General features: G+C 41.4%; 1 protein-coding gene across 1 annotated transcript in view; it reads left to right on the plus strand.

Annotated features, from left to right (window-relative positions):
• PDE3B (phosphodiesterase 3B) overlaps positions 1–12856 on the plus strand; it is a 162463-nt gene that overhangs the window by 93216 nt on the left and 56391 nt on the right. Inside the window, 2 exon segments of the mRNA XM_072619546.1 lie at positions 2055–2105; positions 8175–8420. Coding sequence (XP_072475647.1) covers positions 2055–2105; positions 8175–8420 — 297 coding nt within the window.

The following is a 12856-nucleotide window of genomic DNA, read 5'->3' on the forward strand; positions in this document are numbered from 1 at the left end:
GTTGTCAGGGTCAGTAGAGAAGTTCCGAAATAATTCAGGTGAGAAAGAATTACCACAATTGTATCTAAGAGTAAATACTTTACAGCTGAGTTTCACTTTGAAGCTGATAAAGATTCTCCATATTTCATTTAAAGTATTATAGTAAGCCAATTCTTCCCCTCCTTTCATTTTTTATGATGTTAAAGAAAAAAAGAAAAAGCCTGAATGGCAGCCTCTTTTTAAAAAATATGCTTTGATACGAATTTGCTCCTCTCTACCTGTGAGTTAGCAAATTCAGTCCTATTTTATTCATTTAGAGCCTTCTCTGTGCAGAGAACTGGATTTGCTACTTGAGGTTCCCATCCAAATTGAGACCTACCTGGGCTCTGTCTTTGCAAACCTTGTCCAACATTCTGAATTGAAATAGAAAGGAGCAATGATGGAAAATGGAATTTCTTAGAACCAATTTATCTTGCAAAAATCAAACAATTTATGCTCTTATTTAACACATTCTATATACTTTGCAGTGGAGTGTTTGATTCACCCCACAACCTTCCCTTACTGTGTTAATCATGGCTTATAATGATATTAGAATATTGCAGAACATGTTAAATTAATACCAAGAGAGAATATGATATAGAAAAACCCACAGACTTCAGGACATAAGACCTGCTTTGGAGCCCACATTTTGTAAGTAGTAATAAACTCTGTGCTGCTGGCAAATACCTCTCATCAGTCAAAGGAGGGGATTGGCCCAGCTTGAGGGGGCAAACACTACCCCAGAGCACACTGTGCAGGCATCTCAGAACCAGATTAAAATGTAACTGAGTATCAGTTAATGAAATGCAAATACAGTAGAATATAGATAATGTTAATATGTAGTTTTCCAAGTCAGTATGCAGCTGCCAGGATCCTTATGTACAGCTTTGGTCCTTTTTTCTATTTGAGTTTGACACCACTGGCCTAGATGATTTCTAGGCTCTTTCCAGCAGCACTGTTCTGTTCTGTTCTAGTGACCACAGGAAGAAACATGGCTACTATTTATATCAGTATGTCAAGGATCTATGGTTTCTGTCATAGTCTGGGAATTCTTTCTGCTGATGCAGATCACTTTCCACCCATAACTTAGATTCTTAGAGAATTGTCTGTGGCTCAGATAGGTTTAACGATTTGCCTCTGCTTACATGACTAGTAACTGGGTCATAGTTGAGATTTGAACCAGGGTTTTCCTGACTCCAAGTTTTAGAAATCTCTCCACTTTGGCAGTTCAGTCTTACTTTATGGAAAAGATGTTCCAAAAAAATGGGTCACAAAAATAAAATTTATCTCAGGCTCCTCCTCCTTCCTCAAGTATACATCTACTGAATAGGATGGAGAAGCAGATTTGTAAGTATATTTAGGGGGCAGCTGAGGGTGGAAGCACTTTCATAGATCCTTCATGTGTAGAGAATCAAGAATTAACTGCACATAGAGTAGGGATGAAAGTAAGTTTGAGAAAGTTACTCATTTATGCTCCATCTAACCACAGGAAATAGGCACAGTTTAAGTGAGGGCTGCTTTTTATAGCAACACCTAAAGTATCCTAGGCAAGCAGTGCCCCCCACTGGCATCAATGTTCACTGGCCATGTTTTCTTTTTGCTGGTGGTGAGTGATATGGGATGATGTTTTGTTTATTTCTAACAACAGTATACACTTCTTAGATGGTAGCTACCATGCAGTTGGCTAATTCATTTGCTTATTCTGTACTTTTCACTTATTCAGGTACTGATATTTGGATCAGAGGTGGGGAACCTGCAGCCCTAGAGGTCCTCAAGTATGACCCTTTGACTCAATCAGAAAAAGGACCATGCTTGAGGACCTAGACAGCCACAAGTGGCCTCGAGGCCACAGGTTCCCCACCCCTGATTTGGATGAATGAAGTCTTCTGTGTGAAAATAATTTTGCCTTTAATCTTTTTTGATTCCACTCCCAAATATGAAGCTTTTTTTTAAGTAGCTAGAGCTGAAAAAGCTAAATTTTGCCTTTTAGTTTCTGTTAGTTTATAAATGAATGAAATTTCTTTTTTTTTTTTCAGATGATTCTTTGGGATTGGGACTTGAAGCAGTGGTCTAAACCTCATTATCAGGTGAGTGTATGCACAAGCATGAAGGAAGAATGATGTTTGTGAGAATCTTAAAAGAAACATTTAAATTTAGAAATAGAACTTCCTATAGTAAGCACTTGATAATCTGGAATATAACTAACTAGAACCTGCAATTAAATGGATCTTTTTTCTGAATTCCACTTGTAGGAAAAAGAGGCAAGTGACCCCCCAAAAAGCTCATTTAAAAATAATTCTTCAAGCAAGAGGCTGGATGACCTCTTGTCGGGTATGTTGTAGTGGGGGTTCCTTTTGGGGTGTGAGTTAGATTAGATGGCTACTGAGGTCTTTCCCAGTTCTAAAATTCTGTGGTTCTATGGCTTAAAAACCAAACAGTCGTCATGGGATAACCTGGGCTTAGCTTAGGCTTCAACCCACATTAGTACAAGGACTCTTGTTTTAAATTGAGGACACTGACTGAGGGAAAAAACAATTTAGGGTACTTAAAAATTAATTCCTTTCAGTTGTTTTTAAAATCAACAAAAAGAAGCACAAAACTTTATTCATTATTAATATGACAAATACTAAAGTATTTTTCGAGTCATGCTGTTCAATGGCCTATTACGTACAAAACATTGTGAGCACTGAGATACGAAAATAAATTAGATATGCCCAGCCCCCCCTTCTAACCTTCTCTCCATTCCACTTTATAGTCTAGGAGGGAGACTAAAACACACACACACACACACACACACACACACACACACACACACACATATCACGACGATAACAACTACCACGTGGTAAGTACAGGAGCCCTGTTTGAGTTCAGAGAAAGGAGAAACAGTTTTAGGCTTGGAAGCTGGAATCAAGGAAGGCCAAGTCTGTAACCTTGCTGAGCATTGTAGGAAGCTTGGTGGCAGTGTGAGCTGTACCTGGAGGACTTCAGTAGGCAGACTTGTAGGGCAAGTTTGATGATGCCAGCTAGGGTAAGGTATAACAAAGTTCCTAAGATGCACTGAAAGTGGCTAGAAGAGGAGCAGATCATAGTAGGATGGGCCACAGAACAGGTAGACCTGAGATAAATAGGGACACGTTGTTGCAGGAACTGGCTAACTGGGGTTACAGTTCCGCAAATACATATTATGCACCCACTATGTGTAAAGGCATGGTGAATACAAAGACAGAAATAAGTAGTGGTAACTGCCTTTGAGGAGCTTATATTCTCCTGGAGGATACGTGAAAAACAGATATGTAAATAAAACACAAGTTGAGAAGGAAGAAATTACTAACGAGGAGAAGGTTAAAGGCAGCTGGGAATTTGAAGAGGCTGAGCTAAGAAGGGAATCCATTCCAGGCATGATGGAGAGCCAGGAGATGCACTGTTGTGTGAGGATCAGTGGGCTGGAATCTGAATCCGTGAGGAGGAGGAAAATGAAATAAGCCTGGAGCAGGATTGAAGCACCAGGCTGGGGGTCTGTGCTTTCTCTCTGAGCTGATAGGCATCCACTCATTCTTTCTGAGCTGGGGAGTGCTGTGGTCATATTCACGCTGGCTGCAGAGACAAGGGTGGACATGAGAGAGGCGAGACTGGAAGTAGAAGGACAATGTTGTAGTTGTCCAGGTGGGAAGTGATGATAGATCCCACTGGGGTGGTAGCTGCATGAATGGAGAAGAGGGGATAGATTGGAGAAGTAACAAGGCTTTTTAGCTGGTGGGGTCTGAGGTTCGAGAGAAGGGGAGGAGCAGAAGAAAGTTTCCAGGCTGTAACCCTGGACAAATGAAAAAATTAGTGGTACCTTCAGCAGAAATATGAACATTTAAAGAAGGGCAGGGTTTTTTTTGGGGGGGGAGGGAGAAAGATAATTGTGTTTTGGACAGGTTGTGTCTGAAATGTCAGTGGGATCAGCTGGAGATGTGAGACTAAAGCATAGGAGAGAGATCAAGATTGGATATAGAGACTTGGAAAGTGTCATTCTAGCGACAGCAGTTGAACCTACGAGGAGCTGATGAGGCGAAGTCAGGAAGGCAGCGTAGAGAGAGAAGGGAAAAGGGCCCGGCCAGAGCCAGTTTACATTTAGGACGCAGGAAATGGATGATGGTTCAGCAAAGAAAACTGAAAAGTTGTTGGGTTGGTAGGAGCATCAAGAGAGATTACTGGCAGCCATTCAGCAAGCATTTATTAAGCACTTGTTGTGTTCCAAGAATGATGCTATGGACTGGGAATACAAAAAAGATCCAGCAGTTCCTGTTCTCAAGCATCTCACCTTCTAAGGACAACGTGGAGATAATTAGAAACATATTAGACATACTGAGCAGATGGAAGAGCTGCCGGGATGGAATGTAGCCTGGGAAATACCTCCTAAAGAAGATGGAATTTGAACTGAGTCTTGAAGGAAGCCAGGAAACTAAGAGGCAGAGGTGAGGAGGGAGGGCATTCCAGGCATGGGGAACAGCCAGGGCAAAGACCTGGAGCTAAGAAATGGACTGTCATGGGTGAGAAAGGGAACAAAGACAAGTGAGGCTGGATTGTAGATTTTGTGGAAGAAGACTGGAGAGGTAGGACAGGATCTGGTTACTCTTGGTGATGGTAATAATCATAGCACTAGCTAGCCTTTATAGAATTCTTTAAGGTTGGCAGAGTGCTTTACACATGTTACCTTATTAGAGCTTTAAGTGCCTCACATAGGAGTGTATCTATTTGGTCCTGGAAGAAAAAAGGAGGAATTTATAGAGCAGGAAAGTGACATGGCCAGACCTGCACTGGAGAAAAATCACTTTGGCAGCTGAGTGGAGGATGGATTGGACTGGGGAGAGATAGGAGGCAAAGATACCAGGAAGAAGGCTGTTCCAATAATGCGGGTAAGAGAAGGCCTGGACCAGGGTAGTGATTGTGTAAAAGGGGAAAAGGGTGTGTGTGTGAGAGATGCGAAGGTAGGAAAAACAAGGTTTGGCAATGGATGGAATATGTGTGGTGAGTGCAAATGACAAGTTAAGGATGACCTCAAGGTTGCTGGGCCAAGTGACTGGATGATGATGCCCTTGATATAGCAGTAGGGGAATTTTGGAAGAGAAGGGGTAGGTTTTATGGAAAGATAATGAGTTTACTTTTTGGATATGCTCAGTTTGAGATGCCTATAGAAATCTAGTTTGAGATGTCCAAAAGGCATCTAATTTCGCAGTGTGGGATTGTAGCCCAGGTCAGAGACTAACATTGGATATATAGATGTGGGTATCATCTGCAGAGAGGAGATAATTTTAAAGCTAGGGAGTAAAGAGTATCTAGGAGGAAGGTTGTTAATAGTATCCAAAACTGCTGAGAGGTTAAGAATGATGTGTGCTGAGAAAGGGCCATCAGATTTAGCAGTTGTGAAATAGTTGGTAACCTCTGGAAGGGCCCTTTTAGTGTGATTTTCCAGTAGAAGTCATGTTGCAAGGGGTTGAGAAGCAAGAATGTGGAGATGAGTTTAGGTGGCTTTTCTGGGAGTTGACTGGGAAAGGGAGAAAGATATAGGAAGATATCTTGAGATGATGACAAGGATAAAGGAAAATTTTGTAAGACTAGAGAAGACTTGAACATATTTGTAGGCATCAGGGAACAAACAGAATTAAAATGGGGAAATAGATTAATCTTGGTAAGAAGGGTCCTCTGTTTCTCAAAGGCTAGAGCAAGAAAAGAGAGATTGAAGGTTGGAGTAGAAGAGAGAAAGGAGCTCACTTCTAGGCCTTGATTGCTTCAGGAAAGTAGGAAAGATTGTCCCCTGAGAGGGAAGGAGATGGTGTGGAGAAAATTAGGGGAAAAGAAGCGTTTGAAACAGCTAATTCAGGGGTAGAGAGAAAATAGTGACCCATAAGAGTTTGCTCTGAAGGGAGGAGTTGGGATGACAAACATTAGGTAACCAGAAGGTTGGGAGATAAATTCAAGAGCCATGATAGGGCATAGAGAGTGCTGAGTAGACACAGCCTGCTTAAAAGGAAAAGCTAGTTCTAGTTCTAGTGTGTGGGACACAGAATGTTGATGCAGTGTTTCCAAGGCACCCTAGCACCTAGGGAGTGTGCCATCTCTAGGCAAATGTCTCTCCATTAGTGGCTGCAGCATTTCCGATGGGGATGGGAAGGAGATAGAGTTTTCCCCTTATAATCATAGTTGGACTATTAAAGTCTTACTCTGATTCCTCATCCTAGTGTAGCAGTGACCTTGGGTTCTTAGAGCCTGTGCCAAGAGAGTTCAGCTTCTGGCAGCTATCATAGAATTGGAAAAGTAGGTTTCTAGTACTGTTCTGGAGGCAGATTGTGAGGCTGTCATCCTAGGACAGCTTCCCCACCCACAGAGAGGCTGCTGGCTTATGAGGTGGAGAGAGTGCCTAAAGAGGGACCTTTGGAGTGAAAGGATGAAACAGGGCAAGAAAAGAGATGTACAAAGAGGGAGAGAAAGAGAGACAGGCATGCAAGGAAGAGGGAGAAGTTGGGGATCACCAGGGAAAGAGGAGAGAAAGAGCACCAAGAGAAAAAGCCCTCCTAAAATAGGAAAGAGAAGAGATGAGAGAGGAGGAAGGAAAGATGAGGTCAGCAGATAGAGAAGCTTAGACAGTTCTGAAGTGACAGTATTATCCGTTACTCATTACACCCACATCCAGCTCTCCCCTGGGCTCTTGGTTTCCAGAGTGAGTTATTAATATTAATCAGTGTCACTCAGAAATTTTGATAAACTTCTTACTCCCTATAACTCTTCCACTACTTTTTGCCTTGAAATCTTCTGCAGAATAGCCGTGAGTCCAGAAGGAGGGGTTGTGATCTGGATTTCCGCTGAGACAGTGATGTCAGGGCTTCAGTCCCATGAGATGGAGAGGCATGGGGCAGGCTGTCGGTTCCTGCAGGGGCATCTGAACCCATCATGCAGGATGCTCCGGTGATAGTCAGCATGGGAAATGATGGCACAGACAGTCATCAAAGATGAATTCCACTCCATGTGGTGGGTTCCTGACTAAGGAAGGGAGGAAAGTCTATTCTAAGGATGTATTTAAAAGCTGTTTCTTATTGCAGAGTTTTTGAATTTATCTCAGAAAAATAAATAACTTGAACACCTCATTTCTTTTCCAGCTTTACTGTACTTCTCTTGGATCCATCCCTTCCCCCTTCATGATCTATTCCCTGACAGGAGTATTTGGTTTTAATATAGTTATCTAAGTAGTGGCTACTAATCCACTCTCTAGTGGGTATTTTCATATTGATTGCAATCATCTGTTCGTTCTGAGCCCACTTCTATCTGGTTGGTGTTTCTCTGTTAAAGCATGCTAGACATTTTGTTCTGTAGGCAGTGTTAGATGGGAGACTTATGAAATTTCAATTTTTATTGACTTTACCTTTATTGAAACCATGCAATGAGCTTTGAATTGTGAACATTCCATTTTAAAAAAATTTTTCCACAGAACTCAGTTTTCTTAAGATAGACAGCAGCATCTATCAGTACCATTTTATGGAATCATTAAAACAGACTGCTAGACTCTGAGGCTAAATACTATTTTCTCAAATTTATATTTGGATGAATGATAATCTCATGTCTTTTCCCTTTTCCATTTAATATTAATTCAACCATAATTGATAAAGATTAAGACCTTATCACTTTTATATCTAGCTATTGTGAATTCTGAATTTAAGAGTCAGAAATCTTAACTTATACTCATCGTAAATTATCAAATGAGAAGTGGAAAACTCTGTTGTGAGTATGACTTAGGTGATGTATCTTTAGCTAGTTTAACCCATAAGTGGAATGAGCTGCTTTTGAATGTGTTAAATTCTTGAGCTAGAATGCATAATCATTTTTCAGACATGTCATAGACAGGATTTATACTTCAGTTTGAGATCAAATTTTTAATTACATTTTAGAGGTTATATGAATGAAATCTCCAGTTGTGACATTTTCCCCCAGAAAGAAAGAATAATATGTGTCACATCAAAATTATAGAAAATATGAATTTTGAAGTGATCTAACTTAATGAAGTTTTACTGTATAATCTATGGTTTATTATGGAATGTTTTTGTTAATTTGAAGTTTTCTCTGTAACCAAATTAAAGAATTAATATAACTTTAAGCATTTTTCTCTCTTTTTTTAGAATGCTTCACGAGGAGCTGATGTTGATCTTTCAATGCTAAATGAGGCTCGCCAAATGGTGACAGAACTAATGATGGATCCAACCCTCCCCCCACATGTGGTTACTTATCTTCGAAGCATGGACAGTTTGATGGGGGCTTTCTCCAAATCATGTAGGCCAAATATCAACACATTCCCACTATTTTCTGGGTTTAACCCTTGCTGTGAAATAGAGGACCCAGATGAAAAAGACACAAAACCTAACAAGGTCAGAGAACTGTAGAATAAATCATACAGCCTTCAAAATAGCTTCTTAGTGAGATTTTCAGATAAAACTACCTTTAAAAATCTTGTACAAAATAGAATAATTTTGTGACTAGACTGATTTGTAAAATTATGTATTAGATTGAATCTTCTCAATCTTTCCAGAGATATTTATGATTCACATTTTTCTTGTGTCACATTAGATAAGTTCTTGTGTGCCTGATGGTAGAAATAAATGTATTCCTGATCCAGTGATATTAAATGTGGCATTTATGACTTTCCATCATGATAACTGTGATTGTTTGTCTAGTTTCAAGGCTGATCCTGTACAAACTAAAATTTAGCGCTGCTTTTTAGAGGAGTGTGTGTGTGTTCATTTGGAAAACCTAAAGAGAATGATTTTCTGAATTTTGTAAAAGTTAATTTACAGAGTTTTTTTTTTTCCTATCTGTTTTCCTTTTGGTCCCAGTTTTTTTCTGCTTATTTATATTCATTGGCAGTTACTATGACTTAGACCTTGTCTTGAAGAGTCAGTGTGATGTGGTGAGTAGAGTGCTGGACCTAGAGTCCGGAGGATGTGGGTTCAAGTTCTGCCTCAGACTCTTACCAGCTGTGGAACTCTGGGCAGGTTATTTAACTAACCTCTCAGTGCCTCAGTTTCCTCACTTGTAAGGGGTTGGATTTGATGGCCTCTGACCTTCTGGGTCAGAGTCTGTGATCCTATCACCTTAATTTTTTCATCATTAGATATAGAAATAATCCATCTCTTCCAACATCTCATTTCTTTGTGAGTTATTTTTAAATAAGATTAACTAGTGCCTTGACTTTTGAGATTTAATATACATGTATATGTGTAATCCTAACCAGCAAAGTAGATGGCCATGCATCGTTAGTATCAGGAACCATTTGATTTGCCAAAGATTTTGGTATGGGGGAATTTGTGTTTTGGTTCTTTAGTAGCTGTGGCTAAAAAACCTGCCAAGGCATCTGCTAGGATTTCTGGTTGCTTCCTTGGAAAATGGCTGTGGGACTGGACTGGAAGCAGGGCCCCTGGGGCAGCAGAACTTGTACACAGCATCCTTGGCTGTCTTCAGTGGGGTTAGAGGAGGTTCCTTCCTCTTGGCATGGCTGCCCTCTCTCTTTTTCTCAGAGCACTTAGCTGCTTTAGTTATTCTGACTTGCCTGGAGCTAATGATCTGTGGAGTACAGTTAGGATGAAGAGTCAAGCAGGAGTGGAAGTCTCATTTAAAATTTTTCTCCTACTTTTATTAGATAGCTAATGATCTTACTGTATGGACTAATTTATTATACCAGGAATATGTTAGCAACACTCCTTGTCATACAGTTGGAGAAATGATGTCTAGTTTTAGTCTGGTGAGATGGGTTATAGAAATAGGTGATACCCTTCTTGTGAATTACTGTGGTCTCCCTTTATGACTTCACTGGTTTGGAATTAGTCTGTTTTCTCTTTGATAATGTCAGCTGGACCAAACTGGCCTGTAACCTGTGGATGCCTAGAGCTGAGCAGAGCAGGTAGAGACAGGAGAGGGAGGAATCAAACAGAAGTTTAATTTCAAAGTGAAGGAAAAGGCTTGCAAGAGAGGAGGCAGATTAGACTCATGAGCTGGGACCCTGCCCCTAGGCGGAGGACCTAGGTAATGTGGGGAGATCTCAGTACTTACCTCTACGGCTTTGCAGTGGGCTGTAGCCCTGACGTTGAGGAGAAACAGCAACAGTGAGACAGGTTATTCAGAGCAGGGCTTCATGACCAGAACTTGTCTGAGCTTGTCTTGTCTGGTACTTGTCCGAGCTCAGAGAACGCCTGGTGCTGGTCAAAGCAATACAGGAATTACATGCTTTTGCCAGAGAGTGAGATCACCCAGAGGGTGAGTGCAAAGGATTGTGGCTATGCCAACCTCGGCACAGCTTTCTTGCTGGGCCTTAGCTCTGGAAACAGGGTGTCTCTTAATATTTTGATAATAGCAATGTCCAAAGACTTCAGATGGATGGCTCTTAGATTGTTGGGGATCTCTTCCACCTAGCATTCCTTTTTAAATCAAAACTCTATTTGATTTTGCTGTGCTATGACAGAAAGGTCCTTATGTCATGTCAGAATCAAGAAAAGAGGTAAATGATCCAGCCTAAGGGAGCTGGTAATCTCTGAGACACTTGCTTGGATTGGGATTACTGATTACTCATCAGTAATGGTTAGAATCTCTTGCTAAGTTGCCTTTTATCAGCCTCTTTGAAATTAATAAGTTATTGGGTTAAGAACAGACTTTCCTGTTTAGTATTTGAAGCCCTTTACAACCTGTCTCCAATCTGCCTTTCCAGGCACAGGATACATTTGGACACATCTTGGATAGTGTTCTACCTCTGCCTCGTAGAATACCTGGTTTCCTTCAAAGCTCATCTCAAGTTCCACCTCCTATATGAGAACTTTCCTAATTCTCGCCCAGGTGCTGGGCCCTCCCCCCAGACTGCTTGGTGTTTGTCTCTCCTTCTGTGAACACAGGTTGTGTCGCTCCATGGGACATGACCACACCTAGCACTTCTGTGGCGCTTTAAGGTTTGCTGAGATGGTGTGATTACCATCTCTTTTGATGTTTGTAGCAACCTTGGGAGGTAGGCACTCTCATCCCTGTTTTACAGCTGAGGAAACTGAGGCAGACAAAGTGTCTGTGAGTAGGCCAGGGTCACACAGCTAGTCTGTGTCTGAGTCCTGACTTCAGGTCCAGACTCTCCACTGTGCCCTCCAGCTGTTCCTTGAGAAAGTGATTGTTTGTATCTTTGTGTCCATCCTCTGTAACGTAGTGCTCGGCACACAGTAGGTGTTTAATAAATACTTGTTGATAGGGCGATTGAATTTGTTTTCAAAGAAGTAAATATTTATTCCGCAGACAAAACACTTCTTTCTGCCCTTTCTCTGCAGCCCTCCCATCTCCCAGCTGCCTTTCAGACGTCTCAGACTGGGTGGTAGACCTCTGATATATCAAAAACAGAGCTCTCTTTTCCTTTCCTACCGTCCCTGTCACTGTAGAGGACAACACATCCTCCCAGTTCCTCAGGCCTGCGACCTCCCAGTCATCTTCTGCTTTTCAGCATCTCCCATCCTCCATATCTAGACTATTGCCGAGGCTTGTCGGCTTCACCCTTGCAGATCTGTTGAATGTTCCCCCTTGCCTTCTCTGATGTTGCCATCCCTTTAGTTCAGACCTTTTTGACCTCAGGAGCCTGCTGGTGGGTCTGCCTGCCTCTAGGCTCTTACCACCCCAATCTACTCTCCATTCAGCTGCTAAAGTGATTTTCCTCAAAGACAGGTCTATATCACCCCCCCTCCCCTACAGTTCCCTGCTGCTTACAGGATCAAGTAGGAAATCTTCTGTTTTGTGTTCAAAGCCTTTCTGGGCCTAGCCTGTCTCCCTCCTGCCTTTCCAGTCTTCTTACACTTTACTCCCTGCCACACAGACCCTGATCTAGTGACACTGACCTCCTGGCTATTCCACAAGCAGGATGCTCCATCTCTCAGCTCTGGGCGTTTTCTCTGACTGTCCCCCATGCCTGGAATGCTTCCTCTCTTACTTGATTCCTGTTGGCTTCCCAGGGTTCTGTTAAGTCCCAATTAAAATCCCATTTTCTATAGGAACCCTTTCCCAACTCCTCTGAATTCTGGTGCTTTCTCTCTCTTAATTATTTCCTGTATAGATAATGGTAGACCTGGAGTCAGGAAGACCTGAGCTCAAATTTGGTGTCAGATGCTTAGTAGCTTTGTAACCCTCGACAAATCACTTCACCCTTTTTGCCTCAGTTTCTTCACCTGTAAACTCAGATGGAGAACAAGATGGCAAACCAGTATCTCTGCCAAGAAAACCCCAAATGGGGTCACGAAGAGTGACTTAATAAGACTGAAACAACTCAACAACAGGCAGCTTTTTTGCACATAGCACTGTGTTATCTTCCCCCATTAAACTGTAAACTCCTTGAGATGAGGGACTGGCTTTGGCCTCTTTTTTATACCCACTGCCTGGCACATAGCAGGTGTTTAATAAGTTTATAAATTAGTGCTTCATAAATTTAGTTTATTGACCAAATACTTTACGTAGTCATTAGAGTAGAGATACCTGAAGATAATTGTTACCAACCAACAGCCAGAGATGAAGGGAAAGGAAAAAAAGAAGCAAATTCTCATGTGTCCGCCAGCTTCTTATATACCAAAAAACAACCCTGTTGCAGAAGCATATCCCCTGCCTTGATTTATTTCCTTTCTTGAATACTAAAAATTGATGCTAAAATTAATTACTAAAGTATCTTCCAAGATATGTGCTAGGGACAGTTGATCTTCAGCTCAAGCCTCCTGTATCTTCTTCAGTGACAAATGACATTTAGAGTAATGATTCGTGAGCCTCATGAGGCACCTAATTAGCCAAAAAGAATTTTTGA

Source organism: Notamacropus eugenii, chromosome 6 (genome assembly GCF_028372415.1).
Source record: "Notamacropus eugenii isolate mMacEug1 chromosome 6, mMacEug1.pri_v2, whole genome shotgun sequence".
NCBI classification, from domain to species: domain Eukaryota; kingdom Metazoa; phylum Chordata; class Mammalia; order Diprotodontia; family Macropodidae; genus Notamacropus; species Notamacropus eugenii.